Consider the following 22,007-nt stretch of genomic DNA (forward strand, 5'->3'; position numbering starts at 1 on the left):
TGACAGAAGAATATGGTTTTAACCATACCAAGACCTTTTATTGCATATTACTGATATGCAACTAGCAATTTATTTCCTGCTACATGTACAAGTATGTACTTATAATGAACTTCTTAAAACCAGACAAAACAAGGAAATAATTCTGGGAAAGGAAGCATTGTGGAGAAGATAGAATCCACCAAGTTGCATCACTCTCTATCAGATAGAATCAAAGTTAGCTTTGTCCAAAAGCATCGACCAATAAAGCTTAGCTTTAGCTCGAAATGTTAATCATCAATCTCATTCAAGACATTCACCTAATGAACATCTACATCAAGTTTAAACATTCTACCTCAATTAAAAGCAGAGTTGCTACGTTCCAAAGTCATGACCAATCAAATTGCTTATCGCTCCAGCAGAAAATTCTCATCATCGAACTTAGTCAAGGTAATAATGAATCTATACCCAGAGTTTCATCACTCTCACTTGATTATAACCAAAGTTATCGCGCTCCAACCAATCAGATTGCTTATCTCTGCTTACAGTAAGCAGACAATGTTTATCATCGAACTCCATCAAGACATTCACCTAATGAACACTAAATTTGAACATTCTACCTCAATTAGAAGGAGAGTTTTTGTGTTCCAAATACTCGACCAATCAAATTGCATAAAGTTATCGTGTCCCAAAGCATCAACCAATCAAATTTCTTATCTCTGCTTACCGGTACCCTAAGTAGAAATGCTCATTTTCAAACTCCATAAAGGCACTGACCTAATACAAATCTACACCAAGTTTGAACATTCTAGCTCAATTATGAGAGTTATTGTGTTACACAGTCTCGGCCAATCAAATTGCTTATTGCTCTGATTCCCTTGAGCAGAAAATGCTCATTATCGAAATTAGTCAAGGTATTGATGTAATGAAAGTATACACCAAGTTTCATCACTCTCACTTAATTAGAACTAAAGTTATCGTGTCCCAAAGCATCAACCAATCAAATTACTCATCTCTGCTTAACGTCCTACTGTTCTGATCCGACTGGGCTAATGAAGATGGGCATACGCCATGCAGTGTACTATGAGGGGAATTAGTGCTAAAGCCTACTCATATATCGAATTCCAACTGCCAAGGGACCATTTATGTGCATGCCAATGTGTACATGAGACCTTGTTTTTTTGTCCCATCAAAACAACTAAATAATAGGACTTCAATAGTTCACTAAATGTGACTTCAAAAGCTAGAAACAAATAAATAAACCAAAAATAATAAAAACCAAAAAAAAAAAACCAAAAAAAAAACCAACCTAGGTCATTGCACCAATATACACTATTTCTATCTGTAGCTCTCCTTTGTAATCCGTCAATCCACATTTTAACCAGTGACAGAAGAATATGGTTTTAACCATACCAAGACCTTTTATTGCATATTACTGATATGCAACTAGCAATTTATTTCCTGCTACATGTACAAGTATGTACTTATAATGAACTTCTTAAAACCAGACAAAACAAGGAAATAATTCTGGGAAAGGAAGCATTGTGGAGAAGAGATACCACTAAATTAATCTCCTATTTTTACATAACAGATTTTATGACCAAGCATTTCAATGCTTGACGGACCTATTTTTCCTGTATTAAGTATTCACAAATAATTCATGTCATTTAAATTAAATGTTAAATGTAATTCAACCAGTCACACAATAACCTCCTCCACCCATTTCAATATTATTAAAGATACTTTCCCAGAAAAGTATTTATCGGGTGGTTCTTTCCAATAAAAGTATGTCAAATTTGGCATATATGGAAAATATAGACACCCAATCTTACTAGAAAAATACTGGATTACCCGAAAAACGCCTATGGGGCAAGCACTGGGCAAAATTGTCAGGGTATCACTAACTGGCAACCCGACTGTTATCTGCCAGCTTATTGTGTGCCAGCTTAAGCGAGGGAGCGGTTGGAATTTTTTTATCAAATGGTTAGGCGTTTTTTGGAACGTTGAGGGTTGTCAACATACAAAAGACTTTGCAAATAAATGGCAAAAAAGAAGTTGACAGAAATAATTAAGAATTTACTTAGGCCTCAATATGTATGATAAATGTACAGTAAGTTAAGATATTAACAGACATTGCGTACTCTAAAAACAGCTTGCTTATAACTATACATGTAGGTATCCCCAGCGAATACAAAGTTTTGAGAGGGAATTGAAGCAAATTTTTGATAGATTGGTTACTTTCAATATGTTTTTAGTCCAAATATATCATAAAATCACAAGTTTTTACGCGGGAATGTATCTTTAAATGTTTTCATTGTTATAATCTTTTTATCCTAGTCATGTCATATGAATCCACCAGCGATAAAGATATCATTTGTTGAAGCTATATTAGTGCCACTCTAAAGCAGCTATATTGAGTCTAGGGAAGTTGGATGGACATATGGTTAGCGTATGCGCGCTGTATCATTGAGTCAACTGACGTGGTTTCGATTCCCCTGTTGTACGGGACAAGGAGTACGGTTGTGTGTCCAATCTCGTGGGTTTTCTTCAGGTCCTCTAGTTTCCTACCACTGCTAAAGACCTCTATGCGCAAGCGAATTGTTGTAATAAAAATGAACCATATGTTAATCCTGAAATGACCTAGTTTCTGTCGGGTGGACATTAAATCCCATTTCGCTCTCTATATATTGAGTCTATACATGTACTATGTACTATCAATAACAGTGCATGTAAGTCTATTAATGCCAGAATAATGTGATGTCTTAGGAAAGTTTTGTGAGTACCCTGAGCTATCTGTAACTATTGATAAAACAACAAGCCAACAGTGAGGCTGATGTCCCCCGCCGAAATTGCAAAATAAATAGATGACACATATTAATTAATCGCACATTTATTTTTTTCACTAAGTTTCATCACTCTCTATCAGATAGAATCAAGATTATGTTGTCCCAAACCATCGACAAATGAAATCGATTAGCTCTGCTTAGCTTCAGCTCGAAATGTTAATTATTGAACTCAGTCAAGACATTCACCTAATGAACATCTACATATACATCAAGTTTAAACATTCACCTAATAGACACCTATGCCAAGTTTGAACATTCTACCTCAATTAGAAGGAGAGTTATTGTGTTCCAAAGTTTCTACCAATCAAATTGCTTATCACTCTGCTTACCCTCAGCAAAAAATGTTCATTATCGAACTTAGTTAAGGTATTCATATAATAAATCTATACACCAAGTTTCATCAATCTCACTTAATTAGAACTAAAGTTATCGTGTCCCAAAGCATCAACCAATCAAATTGCTTATCTCTGCTTACCCTAAGCGGAAAATGCTCATCTTCGAACTCCATCAAGGCATTGACCTAATCAACACATACACCAAGTTTGAACATTCTAGCTCAATTAGGAAGAGAGTTATCGTGCCCCAAAGTATCAACCAATCAAATTGCTTATCTCTGCTTACCCTAAGCGGAAAATGCTCATCTTCGAACTCCATCAAGGCATTGACCTAATAAACACATACACCAAGTTTGAACATTCTAGCTCAATTAAAAGTTATCGTGTCCCAAAGCATCAACCAATCAAATTGCTTATCTCTGCTTACCCTAAGCGGAAAATGCTCATCTTCGAACTCCATCAAGGCATTGACCTAATCAACACATACACCAAGTTTGAACATTCTAGCCCAATTAGGAAGAGAGTTATCGTGTCCCAAAGCATCAACCAATCAAATTGCTTATCTCTGCTTACCCTAAGCGGGAAATGCTCATCTTCGAACTCCATCAAGGCATTGACCTAATAAACACATACACCAAGTTTGAACATTCTAGCTCAATTAGGAAGAGAGTTATTGTGTCCCAAAAAGTGTGACGGACAGACAGACGGACGGACGGACGGACGGACGGACGGACGGACGGACGGACGGACGGACGGACCGACCGACCGACCGACCGACCGACCGACCGACCGACCGACCGACCGACCGACCGACCGACCGACCGACCGACCGACCGACCGACCGACCGACCGACCGACCGACCGACCGACAGACAGACAGACAGACAGACAGACAGACAGACAGACAGACAGACGAACCCATTTTAATAGTCCCCTGCTTTCTTCGAAAGGCGGGGGACAAAAATTATTGTTTTCTGAAATGGGGGCATAATAAAGAAAATGAAATGAAATGAAATGGGGTTTAACAACCTATTGTTCTGCTCCGACTGGGCTAATGAAGACGGGCATACGCCAGTGTGCTACGAGGGAAATTTTGCCCGGGCAGCGGCACTATGGCCTATTCTTCTATCGAATTCAAACTGCCAAGGGATATTTTACATGCAGCGAATGTATACAAAGGACTAGATAGATGGCCTGACCCTGCTCCACACCGGAAAATCCCAATAAACTTTCTCTCCCAATGCAGGGATCGAACATGTGACCTCCAGGCTAGCGAGCCAGCGTCTTACCCACTTAGCTACCTTGCTCCGGCAAAATAAAGAAAGCGAAAATGGGTAATTTAAAGGGACAAAGGCTGATTTGTCACATGTTACAGTTAGCTAAAGAGCTAGCAGTTCTCACTATAATAGTTAACCAGTGGCTGCCAGGCCGGATACGCCCACATTTTCGAGAGATGGATAGAGAACAAGCTAAAAAGAAAGTGATTTTTTCCTACAATCAAGGACCATAATTCAGGAAATTCCAATTCGATATGTGCAAATATCGAAAGGAACCGAGATCTTTGTTATAAACTTACATTTCAAGTTTCAACAAAATCGGATTAAAATTGTGACCTCTATAGGGTCCACAGCCTTGATATACTATATTTTTACACTATTTGAGAACGAAGGACAGCCATTTTGTCTGTCGGTTTTGGGCCGATTTTCACGAAATTCGAACTCAGCCTTCCTTAGGGTGTAACGGTGATATAATAATACGTTTTTTCAAATCGGATAAAAATTATGACCTCTATAGGGTCCACAAGCTAAAAACGCGTTTTTTGTACAATCAGGGGCCATAATTCAGGAAGTTACGGTACGATATGCACAAATATTAGAAGGAACCAAGATCTGTAGGTTATCAACTTATATTTCAAGTTTCAACAAAATCGGATAAAAATTGTGACCTCTATAGGGTCCACAACCTTGATATACCATAATTCAGGAAGTTACGGTCCGATATGCTCAAATATCGACAGGAATCAAGATCTTTGGGTTAAAAACTTACATTTCAAGTTTCAACAAAATCGGATAAAAATTGTCACCTCTATAGGGTCCACAACCTTGATATACCATATTTTTACACTATTTGAGAACGAACGGCGGCCATTTTGTCTGTCAATTTTGGGCCGATTTTCACGAAATTCGAACTCAGCCGTCCTTAGGGTGTAACAGTGATATAATAATACGGTTTTTAAAATCGGATAAAAATTATGACCTCTATAGGGTCCAAAAGATAAAAACGCGATTTTTCGTACAATCAGGGGTCATAATTCAGGAAGTTACGGTCCGATATGCGCGAATATCGAAAAGAACCGAGATCTTTGGGTTATAAACTTACATTTCAAGTTTCAACAAAATCAGATTAAAATTGTGACCTCTATAGGGTCCACAGCCTTGATATACTATATTTTTACGCTATTTGAGAACGAAGGGCGGCCATTTTGTCTGTCGGTTTTGGGCCGATTTTCACGAAATTCGAACTCAGCCTTCCTTAGGGTGTAACGGTGATATAATAATACGTTTTTTCAAATCGGATAAAAATTATGACCTCTATAGGGTCCACAAGCTAAAAACGTGTTTTTCGTACAATCAGGGGCCATAATTCAGGAAGTTACGGTCCGATATGCACAAATATCGAAAGGAACCGAGATCTGTAGGTTATAAACTTATATTTCAAGTTTCAACAAAATCGGATAAAAATTGTGACCTCTATAGGGTCCACAACCTTGATATACCATATTTTTACGTTTTTTTAGAACGAACGGCGGCCATTTTGTCTGTCAATTTTGGGCCGATTTTACGAAATTTGAACATAGCCGTCCTTAGAGTGTAACGGTGATATAATAATACGTTTTTTTAAATCGGATAAAAATTATGACCTCTATAGGGTCCACAAGCTAAAAACGCGATTTTTCGTACAATCAGGGGCCATAATTCAGGAAGTTACGGTCCGATATGCACAAATATTGAAAGGAACCAAGATCTTTGGGTTAAAAACTTACATTTCAAGTTTCAACAAAATCGGATAAAAATTGTGACCTCTATAGGGTCCACAACCTTGATATACCATATTTTTACGCTATTTGAGAACGAACGGCGGCCATTTTGTCTGTCAATTTTGGGCCGATTTTCACGAAATTCGAACTCAGCCGTCCTTAGGGTGTAACGGTGATATAATAATACGGATTTTAAAATCGGATAAAAATTATGACCTCTATAGGGTCCAAAAGCTAAAAATGTGATTTTTCGTTCAATCAGGGGTCATAATTCAGGAAGTTACGGTCCGATATGCGCGAATATCGAAAGGAACCGAGATCTTTGGGTTATAAACTTACATTTCAAGTTTCAACAAAATCAGATAAAAATTGTGACCTCTATAGGGTCCACAAGCTAAAAACGTGATTTTTCGTACAATCAGGGGCCATAATCCATGAAGTTTCGATCCGATACATGCCAATATCGAAAGCAGCCGAGATCTTTTGGGGATAAACCTATATTTCAAGTTTCGTCAAAATCGGATAAGAATTGTGACCTGTAGAGAGTCCACAAACAATTGTGGGCGGACGGACGGACAGGGGCGACGGCATAATACGTCCACATGAAAATGTGGGCGTATAAAAACTAGATAATGTAAAGGGAATTTGCTGAAAATTTCAGTCAAATTGATCCACTCTGATTCAAGAATTTAGCGATTGAATTTTGGACCTAGCCTCGATCATCATTACTAAAGTTGGTACGATAAAAAACACAGTCTCGATTATCCATTTTTTGAGCAGCAGATCGGATTATAATCCAGTAAATATCGCAGGCTAATGATGATATCGAGAGTTGATTATGGTCTGGATAAGTTAATTAATGTCTAATTAATAATTTAGATAACATTTCAGGCCTAAAAAAAGACCTGCAATTGGCAGATTTAGCCCTTACATTATGTATGTTTAAAACATTTAGACTTTAATTTGGGCCTGGAAACATGGGTTACTCATTTGAGAATGATATTATTCTCACATGGTTTAAGTTTTATATTCTACTCTGAAAGCATTGGTAATGTAAGCAAATTTGTACAATTGGTGATATTAAGGCTTAAGGATATTGATATTCAAGATTGGTCAGCTAAGTTAATATCACATGATGGCCTTACTGAATAGGTAATTTTAAACTTGACCTTAGACAAGAGCACTATTTATCTTGTAATGTAGGAATATAGCTGAGGAGTAATATTACACGATTACACTTAAAACCTGTTACCACTCTCAGCAAATGTATTTAAAAGAGGAAATGAAAACTTATTCCATTTTAAGTTTACTTGTAACAATCTAACTGATTTAAGAATTAAATATCTTCCACCAGACTGCATTAGAGATTATTATGATGCAAATCTTCTAGTTATGTGCCATAATGCTTTCAAGCGGCAGTTGTATGAAGCGACTCGATAAATGAGGCCAAACATATCCCATGTAGGAGAATAGTTATGTTATCTATTTTTTTTTAGCTATTATAGTGAGAACTGTCAGTTCTTTATCTAATCTCCCATATGCCCCTTTAATAAAACTATCAACCAATCACTTGAAGCATCTCATGCTTCTGAGGATCAAAATCATTGTTGGGCTGAATCGAAACCCATCTAACTGGAGGATCTCTTTATGTCCATTTTTTTTTACAACAATATATATTTACAGAAATTGGATTGGAAAACAGACAGAAGCCTATAGAACTAACCATGTCAATGGAATGTTATATACTATTCAAAAAAAGTAGGGGATATTTGATTTTTAAGTGTTATTAAAGTCACCTAATGAAACTGACGAAGAAACAAATGACAAAATGAAATGAAGTTCACATTCATCGATTTATTCCAAATGATCGTTAGACTAAGTAAGGCACAGACTGACCATTATAAGGGTAAAATGATACCCGGGGTCAAACAGCAAAGTTACCACAGCATCACAACCAAGTCAGTAACGGGTAAATCCTCCTCTGTTTGCCAAACAAACATTGATCCGACGTGGCATACTCCTAATGAGACGTCTAAGGTCATTTTGGTCCAGATTGTCCCATTGCTGTTGCAACGCAGCAGCAAGTTCTTGGACATTGGCAGGACGTTGTTGACGTTGACGTAACCTCTGTCCAAGCATGTCCCAGACATGCTCGATGGGGGAGAGGTCGGGACTCAGTGCTGGCCAAGGTAATGTGGTGATGTTCTGTTGTTTGAGGTAACCTGTAACGATCCTGGCCCTGTGACATCTTACGTTGTCATCCTGGAAGATGAAACGGCGGCCATGACGTCGTGCGAACGGCACAACATGGACTGCCAAGATGTTGACTCATCTGAAAACATCACATTGCTCCAGCGTCGATTATCCCAGTGTTGACGATCCCTACACCAACGACGTCTTGCCTGAATGTGATGATCTCTCAAACAAGGGATCACGCGAGGACGTCGGGCGCGAAGGTGACCCCTATGCAGTCGATTCCGAATCGTCTGGCCACTCACTCTCACACCAGTGTCTGTTTGAAGACGAGCGCTGATCTGATTTGCTGTGATGACACGATTTCTCAAGGCCAAGGTACGGATAAATCGATCCTGGGCTTGAGTTGTCGCCCTTGGTCGACCTGAGCGTGGTCTGTCCTGTACAGATTGTGTATCACGGTATCTGGACCATAGCCTGCTTATGACAGACTGAGAAACATTCATCGTCCGCGCCACAACCGCCTGTGTTGTGCCGATCTGTAGCATGTCAAGGGCACGTAACCTTTCATTTTGGGTAAGCCGACGCATATCAAAATTTGTTTTCTGGTCACTAAAACAATTAAACTGATGTTTCCACCCTGGAATTCAATGCCACAATGATTGTAACATTCAAAGTCACAGTCGTGCAAATCTTGGGTTGGACCCCCATGATGATCCCAAGCATCACCTGCATTCCATGCGGTAGCTATTGGTGCGTTTGGGCGTCACATGTAACTGGAAATGTTTCTTCTGTTAGGTTCTATAGTGACTTTTTTCGTAGTCATTTGCATATTTTAGTATTATGCCCCCAAAATCAAATATCCCCTACTTTTTTTGAATAGTATATTAGGACCAAAATATATGAAGACTGCAGAGTGAGATGCAGTGGTTACCTCCCTTTATTTGGGATAATTAAACCAAGAATTTATACATGTATTATTAAGAGAAAGAGAGAGAGAAATGGGGTTTAACGTCTACTCGACACAATCTAGTTCATTTCGGGACTAACATAAGGTTCAATTTTATTTCAATAATTCGCTTGCGCATAGGGTTCTTTCGCAGTGGGAAGAAACAGGAGGACCCAAAGAAAACCCACGATGTTTGACAGGTTACACTACTCCTCGTCACGTACAACCAGGGAATCAAAACCACGCCAGTTGACACAATGACAGACCTTATGATACAGCGTACGCGTGCTAACAATTCAGCCATCTACCCCTCAAACCAAGAATTATGCAAACAGAAAGATATATTTATGTTGAAAAGACCACATTTGATAATTCTATTGCTTAATGATAAATAGTGTTGTTCAAGTCACAGTTGTCAACAAACCCATAGCGTGTGGGTGGGGTGGGGTAGTACGTTAAGGGGAGAGTATGTTGATGTGAGTGAATGAAGAATGCTTTTATTATTTACTATCTCAAGTTACTCTCTTCATATACAGGAGCCATATTGACTCAGTGAGTAAGATGTTGGCTCGCTAACCTTAAGGTCCCGTGTTCGATCCTTGCATTGGGCATGAAAGTTTGTGTGGGTTTTCCGGCATGGTTTCCCCTAGTCAGGATGGAGGATTGGTAAGGGACACTGTATAGTTGTTCAGATGGTATGAAAAACTGAGGTGCCGTGTACATATTGACGTGCACATAAAATTCCAATGGAATTTTTTTCCATAGATTCATATTTCATTATCTTGTTTTGAACTATTAAAGCAACCACAGACAGCTGTTTATCTAATTCCTATATAATGAATGTTTAATGAGCATGTTGAATTTATAATAAAGTCAGCATGATGTTATAAAGCTGTATCTAGTGTTTACTGTGACAATCTACAACAAGCCAATGACAAAGTTAAATCTCAAGTACATGTAGGCTACTAATTATACAAAGGAAATAATTGTTTAACATTTTTGTGCACTGTTGTCACAATCACTTAGGTTTTATGCTTTGTAGTAGTGATTTGACTTTAAACATGCATTACGTTTAAAGCTAAATATGCCTACTGCAAGTCTCTCTTTCGGCCTTAAATTTTCTCTAAATTATTAATAAGGCATTTATTAACAAAACAAGACCATAATCAACTCTTGATGACATCAGATAATCGAGACTTTAACTAGATTAGAACAGTTTGCCATTTAAAAATTTAATTCAAAAATGGAAAAGTGACGTTAAGCTATTATAGCAAGAATGGTCACACTGTAACCCGGGTATGATTTAATCTTATGTATATATTTAGCCCTAATTTCTTTCACATTCATTTAATGTCAGATCTTTGTTTAAAAATTCGTAAAAATTGTTTAAAATCACCAAAAATCATCTAATTTGTACTTGTGTCCAGTTTAAAGCTGACCATTCAATTATCAGTTGGTTTTAAACTGGACACAAGTACAAATTAGATGATTTTGGGTGATTTTACATGTAAATGATTTTTACAGATTCTTAAACAAAGATTTGCTATTAAATGAATGTGAAAGAAATTAGTGCTAGATACACAAGCTTAAATGATACCCAGGTTACAGTGTCGGCTCTTTATCTAAATCTTACATAATGTATCTTTAATAAAAAGCTGAGTAAATAATCCTATACTGAATTTATCGTATAACATGTCTATGTGTAATCCAGATCAAAGTATAGTAAGTTCTATGTAGTGTAATAATGATTTGATGTACCAGAGACATAAATCGTGGCCCTTGCTGATTTCTGACTGGCAATGTCACAATAGATTGTGTTTGATCTTATAAAGCTGCTGAGCGTAATTTGTATTTTTTGCACTCTATCTAATCTTTTATGACTCAGTCCTCGCTAAAATGTAGTTAAATTTATCATATAACTAAAGAAACAAAACTACTATAAATTATTTTCTGACTTCGATTAAACACTAGGGCTGGCAGAAAATGTTGATATCGCTAATAATCATCAGTAAAGCGTTTTGAAGATCGATAATTTATACAGATTTAAAGGAGCTAAATCGCTAAAATTTGGGACCTAGAAATTGACAAGAGTAGGTCGCAACACATATAATACTGTAGTATGAATATATATAAACTGATTTACATTCAATGGTTTCCGTTTTTACTCCAATTTCAAATCAGTTATGTTCGGCGAAATAAGCCAGCAGTCTCAAGCGAGTGCAAATTTCTAGCGTTTGGTTATTCCAGTCTACATACGCCGTTTGATTTGGTGCAATGTGTCTAGCCTCGTCCCTCGAGTCTCTTGATACAACTTTGATTGAAGCGCATTATGGTACACGATTCGTGTACCAATGGTAAAATGTTTATTTTGTCTTAAATATTGGATATCAAAAGCCCATCTTTTTCCGGTAAGATCACAACATGAATGTTGATTTAATTTGACAAATAAATCATGTTTTAAATGATGAAGATTTTGGATGATATTGAGTTAGAGACTTAGCTACTTTAAAATATCGATAATCGTGCAATTAGGTAGTGACTTGTGAGAAGAAATCCATAAAGATAAACCTGATCACAGTATTGTTTGCGCAACGCGTGCTTGGGCCTAGTTCGGTAACTGTAATTAAACAGAAAAGTCATTCAACACACACTTTTTGTTTTTCACGAGTGATGCCAACTCTAAGAACTGTTGGACACTTATGACAAGAGCAAATAGTTCCTCATGATGTACATGTACATGTATCTTATTTTGGAGTGTTGAAATTAGATAAGATCTCACAGTGACCAATAGTCAAAAACATGAATATAGCCAAGGCATTCTGTGTGCATGAGAAATCACTACTGGAAATAAACTCACTAGAGTAGGCACTGAATCAATTTAAAAGGGAAAAAAATATATTTTACTCATATTATTATTGTTCTGGTCATAAGTGAAAAAGATATGTCAAGCGATGACTGGTGGGTCAATCTTCCAAACAAGGTTGATTGAGTTTTGACACTGGTTTTTGGTATAGAATGCTATTATTTTATAGTCATATCAATGAAACAAATTCTACATGTATATAATCATATTACAGCAAAAACTTGCATATACTTTGTTATTCATATATTATGAATGTTAATTGAGTTTTGATACTGATATTTGGTATACATGTAGAATGCTATTATTTTATAGTCATATATCAATGAAATAAATTCTACTTGCATACATAATGATATTACAGTATACATTTAAAGTTTACATTGTAAACTCTCATATACAAATTATGAATGTTTTTTAAAAAAAAAAATGGAAGTAAAAATAGTTTGCCGATATTTTTGACCATTGATGGGTGGCGATTAGGCTATTGATACTTGAAAACAGTATCGATTGCCAGCCCTATTAAACACCACCCCATCTAAAGAGTTTACAAAATGTTAGTAGGTGGCACTGCATGTTTATTAAATCCTTGTAAATACAGAAAGGAATTGAAACATGTTTGGATTGATATTCCTTCTAGTGTTTTAGTGAGTCAACTATGTGTTTACTATTTTTCACATGGAAACAATTGTAAGGTACAAAAAAAATGTATGCTAAAGACCCGAGCATCGTAAATCATTCTGACGTTTCATTATCTTAACTTAAAGATACATTATATGTAAGAGCTAAATCTGCCTACTGCAGACATTTATTTTGACTTCAAATGTTAAAACTATTATTTAGACATTCATTCACCTGCCGATGCTATAATCAACTCTCTAGATCAATAGATGGCTGAGATTTAAATGTATTGAAACATAATAACCATTTAATACTTTAATAGAAAAGTAGATAATCAAGACTGGTCTTGATAGTCAAGTACATGTACCATTGCTACAATAATCTACAACTTCAAACACTGATAACTTTGCTCAGAATAATGAAATGAAATGGGGTTAAACGTCCTACTGTTCTGCTCCGAACTGGGCTAATGAAGACAGGCATACGCCATACAGTGTGCTATGAGGGAAATTTTGTCCGGACAGCGGCACTATATATAAGGCCTACTCTTATATCAAATTCCACCTGTCAGGGGATCTTTTACGTGCACGCCAGTGTGTACACGGGACCTCAGATTTTTGTCCCCTCCGAACGACTAGACAGCTGTCCTTGTCAGACACTCCGTCCTGCATCACTTACAAGGGGAAACCACGCCGAAACAATCTGGATGAACTTTCTCGGCCAATGCAGGGATTGAACACCTGACCTCCAGGCTAGCGAGCCAGCGTCTTACCCACTATGACCCCCCCCCCACGCGCTCAGAATAAAGTAATTTGAATGAAAATTTCAATATATTCATTTTCCATTAACTTTTTTTTAACTACATGTATTATAGTTGTTTATCTAAATGTTGCATGTACTAGTGTATCTTTAATGGATTAAACAGGAAAGTACAATCTCAAATCACTGAATGTCTAAAGGTCAGCATTTTATGAAAAATATCAAATTAGTTGTCTATGTGCCTTGTTGATGACTGCATCAAAGATATCCGAAAACTGCCAAATTGTTCAGCTACTCCTGCGTCATTATGGAACGCACAGTTCATTAATTCATTTCAAATGATAGGGCCTATATCACACAAGCTCCAATACAATTATAATACGGTATTCAAATCAAACTATAACTAAAATAAAAATAATAGTTATAAAATAGGCATAAGGCCACTATAGATAGATATATTTTAGTTTAAAAAAGATTTACGCACTCATTTAAATAATTTTGTATATGTAGTTGTTAAAAAAGAATATGTATGGTACATGTATTCTAACTTTCTAAGGGTTATTCTAACTTTCTAAGAGGCCCCTAAACCTTGAGGCCCTGCCACAGGGGTAATCAGTCACCGGATACAAATGAGCCGGTAATAAACAAGGCTGAACTCGGTGAGTGAGTGAAACCATGGTGGCTCATTGAGTAAGGCACTATATAGCTCGCTAACCAAGAGGACCAGCAGGGTTCAATTTGTCTGGATTTTTCTGCATATATTTTCACCTTGTCAATGGTTCAAAAAGATCGAGGACCTGGCCAGATACAGCACATATTCCGAAGGGTCGAAAAAACATGGTCCTATGTGTAGTCTATAGCCTACTCTTGGCCATTGGCATTGGAATTCAATTTACCAGGCACCCTACAGCAAACGTCCGTCTTCCATATCTCTAATCTCGATTGGTACAGAAATCGTGGACATTTACCCCCATTTCCATTTACTTGACTTGACTACATTAGAATTGATATCAATCTTTAGAGAAAAGATTTTAAACGAACCTAAACCAGCAAATTGTTCGAAGTTTCCTGGCCCTGCATCTGAGGAAGCTCCCAAAACATCATTATTTGAAGTAAGCTGCCAATCAAACTGACCATCTGATATTGACATCCGGTCACTATAACTACCATAACCTCCTTCCCCTGGTACTGATGAACGTCGAATATCTGTATTTTCAGCAATTGGTAAGGGGCGGGTCAAATCTCCTCTGTCACTTTCGTCGGTTGTTTCTGAGAACGTTCGATAATCTGAGGTATTAGAGTTGATGTCATCGGCGAAAGAGCCGGCATTGGCTCGCTTAGGGTCTTTTCGCTTCGCCATTTAATTTCAATCGAAATCATGCATTGTATAAAACTATATGAAACGGAGATTTAAAAAATAATCTATAATGTAAACTATTAAAGCTTTAAGTCAGCCATTTTAGTCTCAATCTACCGGTTTTTTTCGTGTCTTTACTATTTACTAAAGTACACCGGAATACTGGATAACGGAGTATAATAGGAGGCGAAATAACTCTTGCGACTTAACCGAATGCAGACCACCAGTGATTTCGCCAGTGACTATTATTATTATTATAATTTTATTCATTTCTCTTTGCCCGTCTCCAAATTTTCACTGGGTAGAAGGCTCCATCCCACCGACGGAGCAACACCAGGCCATGTCTTGCTCCAAAGTGTGCATAGAAGAGAAAAGAAGAGAATAGAAGAGAAAAGAAGGGAATAGAAGAGTTTAGAGAGAAAGAGAGAGAAGAGAACATGAAGTGACCTTCGGCTATCGACCCACGCATATTTTCAAATTTTGTTTTTAGACTTAAACATTCTGTTAAAGCGTGGTGTAAAGATTTAATACATGATATTAGATCGGGTTTTACATCTATTTTACTGCACCAATCGGGAATAAGCGGACAGTGTGCTTTCAGGGACATTCTGTTCGGAGAGATATTTCTTATTTGACATTAGTCGTTCGGATGGAACGAGAAAACGAGTTCCCGCGTACACATTGGCGTGTACGTAAAAGATCACTTGGCACATGGAATTCAGCATAAGAGTAGGCCGTAGCACCGCTGTCCGAGCAAAAGTTCACTCTTAGCATACTGTATGACGTACCCGTCTTCATTAGCCCAGTCGGAGCAGCTACAGTAGCACGTTAAACCCCATTTCATTTCATTTCGTATTTGACATACAAATATTATTACAATATTTTAGTTTACAAGGGATTCAAACCCCCTCAAATGATAATCAGAGACTTTAACCGGCCGTGTGAAAACACGTCGCACGAAAAATCTTATCGACAACAAGGGGTAATCTAAGCCCCCAGACATAAATAGGTTTTTGGATGCATAATTTTATTCAAATACGATCCAATTAGAGCTTCATATAATGACCAAATAATAATCAATCAAAGTTAAAAAAAAAAAAAACTATTTGAGTTAATAACAGTGAAAATATGAATAATAAGGTATTTTTGAAACCACCAAAATCTGCAAATAACTTAAAGATACATTATTGGAGATAAGATAACGAGATGGCAGTTCTCGCTATAATAGTTAAAAACTAGATAGTGTAAAGGTAATTTGCTGAAAACTTCAGTCAAATTGATCCACCATGAGCCGAGAAAGAAGCTCGTGAAATTTTGGCATAGTCTCGGTCATCATCACTAAAATCATTGATATAAACAGCAAGTCTCGATTATCCGCTTTTCTTGATTTAATTGTCAACGGCCGTTAGCGGCATATGAATCTAATCCAGCCAACATCGAAGGCTAGCCTTGACATCGAGAGTTTATTATGGTCTGGATAAGTTAATTAATGTCTAATTGATAATTTAGATAACATTTCAGGCCTAAAGAAAGACTTGTAATAAGCAGATTTTGCTCTTGCATAATGCATGTTTAATTGTCATTTCCATGTAGAATTGTTTTTTTAACGGGGTTGGTAGATTACCTAGATTTGTTTTCAGCTCTAGATTACTAGAATGATCAACACAATATCACCAGTAAGAAAGATTCAAATACAAAGCTTGCACCGAGCGAAATACAGATTAGGCACTTAAAACCAACATAATGTTTAAAGGGGACGGGGGGGGGGGGGGGGCTCCACAAGACCCCTTGTTTCCGATAATGTAAAACTTTAGTTTCTTGTCAAATGGTGAAGGTTGCCACTAACTCATTTCTGTTCTATTTGCAGCATTTTACCCCATGTTAAGTAGCTGACAATGTATAAAATTATGAACCAGTTACCCATAGATGTTAAGTATAATGGTCACGAATTTTTTTAACACCCTGTATTTCAGCAGCAATAGGGCTAATGAAGACGACCATACACCATATACCGTGGGCTATGGCCGCTATGGGCAAAACTTTGCCCGAAGGTCGGCGATCGATCTACCCTTATTTCAAATCCAACAGTTCATTTATACGTACACGGGGCCTATGTTTCTCGTCCCACCCGAATGACTGGAAGAACAAATAGGGGGAAAATTACCTAAGTGCTTACCAGAAATACCCCTGGAATATCTTCCCCTAAACCTGTGTACACCAGTTCATATTTCAACGAATAGAGATGGTAGAATTATGATTTTTCCCAGATATTTTATAGGGTTTTTCGATCAAATGGAGCGTTAAAGGGGAAATAAACATAAACAGCTTAGGTATAAGTTGATTTAATAAATGGTTATTGAGATAAAATGTTTTTACATTTTATATATCGTAGCTGGATACATAGATGCAAGCATAGTACAATAACAGTAAAGCCATTCTCTCAAACCCCATCCAGTCAGACACTCTGGGGCAAGTCTGCTGTTAGAAATTGCTACATCTTTTCCCTTCCAGAATCAAGCTGCTGTCTGACGAATGCCTAAAGATATGATGGTCTTGTAGCTTTGGGTTTTGGACGTTCAATTATCTAATTGGTCAAATATGACGTAATTAATTATCGTGATTGGATGGTAAGCCAAATGATGCAATAGTAATTTTCTAATCACGTGTTAATCACGATATTCTTGTTAAACATGGAACCAGCTAATGTTTACCAAATTATACTCTTTTTTATATAACAAAATGCCATTAATTCACTCATTTTGATTTAAGTGCATATTAGACAATATGACTTCTATACAATGTTAACTAAATTACTTATTAAAGATATTATAATATTATGCTATCCTTATATTAAAGAGCAACAATTCTACAATAGTCTTACAATCTTTGGGAGCCACGGTGGCTAAGTGGTAAAGACGCTAGCTCGCTAGCCTGGAGGTCGGGTGTTCGATCCCTGCATTGGCCGAGAAAGTTCATCGGGATTTTCCGACGTAGTTTCCCCTTGTCAGTGGTGCAGAACGGACGGCCTGACAAGGACAGCTGTCTAGTCCTTTGGATGATACGAAAAACCGAGGTCCCGTGTATACATTGGCATGCACGTAAAACATTCCTTGGCAGTTGGAATTCCCGTATGCCCGTCTTCATTAGCCCAGTATAGGAGCATAACAGTAGGACGTTAAACTTCATTTCATTTCACTTACAATCTTTAATACTGGAAACTTATAATAATACTTATCTACATACAGTTACAGGACCGCGGATGACCGACTAGTATCTAATGCTACTAAGTCGGAGGGACCTAATGTGCAAAATAACTATTATACTGTATTTTGTATTACTGAAAAGTTTATTCAGTATTATTGAAAAGTGTATTCTGTATTTTAACACTGTGACATTGGTATTGTAGAGCAATGAAAAATGCACATTGTAGAACTAATATACTATTCAAAACAAGTAGGGGATATTTGATTTTGGGGGCATAATACTAAAATATGCAAATGACTACGAAAAAAGTCACTATAGAACCTAACAGAAGAAACATTTCCAGTTACATGTGACGCCCAAACGCACCAATAGCTACCGCATGGAATGCAGGTGATGCTTGGGATCATCATGGGGGTCCAACCCAAGATTTGTACGACTTTGAATGTTACAGTCATTGTGGCATTGAATTCCAGGGTGGAAACATCAGTTTAATTGTTTTAGTGACCAGAAAACAAATTTTGATATGCGTCGGCTTACCCAAAATGAAAGGTTACGTGCCCTTGGCATGCTACAGATCGGCACAACACAGGCGGTTGTGGCGCGGACGATGAATGTTTCTCAGTCTGTCATAAGCAGGCTATGGTCCAGATACCGTGATACACAATCTGTACAGGACAGACCACGCTCAGGTCGACCAAGGGCGACAACTCAAGCCCAGGATCGATTTATCCGTACCTTGGCCTTGAGAAATCGTGTCATCACAGCAAATCAGATCAGCGCTCGTCTTCAAACAGACACTGGTGTGAGAGTGAGTGGCCAGACGATTCGGAATCGACTGCATAGGGGTCACCTTCGCGCCCGACGTCCTCGCGTGATCCCTTGTTTGAGAGATCATCACATTCAGGCAAGACGTCGTTGGTGTAGGGATCGTCAACACTGGGATAATCGACGCTGGAGCAATGTGATGTTTTCAGATGAGTCAAGGTTCACTGTTGATTTTTTTGACAGACGTAGGATGGTGTCGCGTCGTCGAAACGAGCGCTTCCAAGACGTTAACGTCATCAGACATGATCGATTTGGGGGTGGTTCTGTTATGGTGTGGGGAGGCATCACTGTTGCTGGAAGAACGGCTTTAAATGTTGTTGCAGGGCGTGTTACAGGCCAGTACTACCGGGACAACATCTTGGCAGTCCATGTTGTGCCGTTCGCACGACGTCATGGCCGCCGTTTCATCTTCCAGGATGACAACGCAAGATGTCACAGGGCCAGGATCGTTACAGGTTACCTCCAACAACAGAACATCACCACATTACCTTGGCCAGCACTGAGTCCCGACCTCTCCCCCATCGAGCATGTCTGGGACATGCTTGGACAGAGGTTACGTCAACGTCAACAATGTCCTGCCAATGTCCAAGAACTTGCTGCTGCGTTGCAACAGGAATGGGACAATCTGGACCAAAATGACCTTAGACGTCTCATTAGTAGTATGCCACGTCGGATCAATGCTTGTTTGGCAAACAGAGGAGGATTTACCCGTTACTGACGTGGTTGTGATGCTGTGGTAACTTTGCTGTTTGACCCCGGGTATCATTTTACCCTTATAATGGTCAGTCTGTGCCTTACTTAGTCTAACGATCATTTGGAATAAATCGATGAATGTGAACTTCATTTCATTTTGTCATTTGTTTCTTCGTCAGTTTCATTAGGTGACTTTAATAACACTTAAAAATCAAATATCCCCTACCTTTTTTGAATAGTATATATGTACGTATTTTGAACTGCTGACACATGCATTGTGAACCGTGAACATTGAATTAATAATGGCAACGCTATTCTTCCATATTTAATAGCACCACACACAGAGTTAATGTTTTGAAGGAATATAATAGTTATTGTACCGAGAATTTAAAAAATTCAATTTGAAGGCTTTCACTTTTAATATCAATGATGTATTATCTTATTAAATATTCAAGATTTAAATCATAGCGTATAACTCTTATAACCTGCACGGTTATAATATGCTATAAAACACATTGGTCGATGAGTGTTTTAACTACGATTGGAGGCCTTACTCTTACCCATGCAAACTCGATTTTCGTGGATTACAGACACTCTGAACTTGCCAAACATCGAAATGGCAGTGTAGTTTTGCTGTAATTGTTAAAATGTTAAAAAAAACCTAGCAGATTCTAGCCCTGTTTAGATCAACACGTAGATTATTATACAGTCTAGCCTATATATGCATCACATATAAAAAGTTTATCACTTGAAAGAACATACATAATGATGTATATATTAGTCCGATGGAGTGTAGATAATGTTTTGGTTTTTTTTAGGAAAGAATAAAAACTAAGAAACTTAACACCATGTTTATCGCCTACATGTTCCATGCATAGAATAAATAATTTCATGATGCGTTCCACCCCAGTAATAAAAATCAAATGATTTTGTCTCTTGATCGTTTACGCCTTCTATCACAATATCCATCTTCATTAACCCAGTCGGAGCGAAACGACATTAAATCCCATCTCAATAGGTAGCCACGGTGACTCAGTAAGTAGGACGTTGGCTCACTAACCTAGAGGTCTCGTGTTCGATCCTTGCGTTGACCGAAGAAGACCATCTCGATTTTCCGACATGGTCCCGTCATGTCAGTTGTGCATAACAGAGGGTCTGGCAAGAAACAACGTTAGTCGTTAGGAAGGGACAGATACCTAAGGTTCCGCGTGCACGTAAAAGATCCTTGTTAAAACTGATTTTTTATATTTTTTTTCCTAATGAATTGGGTTTATTTCAGATATACTTAATATGATCACTAATAATTCCTTCCAACCAAGACCAAAAGTTGTTATGTGAGAATGTGAGAGGATATCTGACAATTCATAAAAAGAATTGACTGCCACTAGAACACGAAAGAAAAACAGAAAAAGTCCGTGCATTACCATGTTTTTATAAGGTATAGAATGAATATAAACAAGGGAATGTACGGACTATTTCTATTTTTCTCTTATCTAATGACATTCAATTACTTTATTGAATTGCCAGATATATTCTTACAGTCCCATATAACAACTTTTGGTCTTCAAAGGAATTATTAGTGAGCAGAAATTCGGCCGTGTATCTGTCATCACTCGTCACATCAGTCAGTTATATAGAGGTATGACTCGTGTTTTCCTTTGGCGTTCGTCACTTCCGATTCAGGAAACCTGTATTACTCAGCTATCGTAGTCATGATCTCTGTGTTAAAATTATATTTGGAATGTGTTTAACCAGCTCTATCACATATGTGATAATGACTGGCGCCAATATTGTCCTTTAATTATATCTAGGTTTTTCTTGGCGCTAGGAATATGTGGGCTAACTTGATCTCGAATACGGGTCAGAGAATATGTGTGCGAACTTGATCTCGAATCCGGGTGTTGCAATACGGGTGAGAGATTCCGCTCGGTATGGTGGGATGGGATGGGCACTCAAAGCGCGAGATAATGATATAGATGTATATTATGTGATATCACAATATGTTTTGCATCAATTTTTGTTATGAATTAATACGATGAAATTGGGATTCAATTTCACTGATGCAAAGCAGTAATTGTGATATCACATAAACCTTGATTTACCAAATGTTTACACTATTTGCGTATGAGGGGCAGCCATTTTGTCCGGCAGTTTTGGCCCGATTTTCACGAAATTCAAACACAACAAATATTACTGTGCAATGGTAATACTATGGTGTTCTATTTCGGCCACTTACCGCGTCGCCCTTTTCAATGTTAAGCTATAGAGAAAAAAATGCGACGGGGCTTTTTAACAAGATGTGGCCCTTTAAAAGGAGGCGCGTTTTGGTGATGAAATGCGCATGTACCAGGA

General features: G+C 37.8%; 1 protein-coding gene across 1 annotated transcript in view; it reads right to left on the bottom strand.

Annotated features, from left to right (window-relative positions):
• LOC126811989 (two pore channel protein 2) overlaps positions 1-14,989 on the bottom strand; it is a 48,806-nt gene extending 33,817 nt beyond the window's left edge. Inside the window, exon 1 of the mRNA XM_056099020.1 lies at positions 14,618-14,989. Coding sequence (XP_055954995.1) covers positions 14,618-14,936 — 319 coding nt within the window. The 5' untranslated portion in view covers positions 14,937-14,989. The remainder of the gene's footprint in view (positions 1-14,617) is intronic.
• Between the last annotated feature and the right edge of the window lie 7,018 nt (positions 14,990-22,007).

This window comes from Patella vulgata, chromosome 2 (assembly GCF_932274485.2).
Source record: "Patella vulgata chromosome 2, xgPatVulg1.2, whole genome shotgun sequence".
Taxonomy (NCBI): domain Eukaryota; kingdom Metazoa; phylum Mollusca; class Gastropoda; family Patellidae; genus Patella; species Patella vulgata.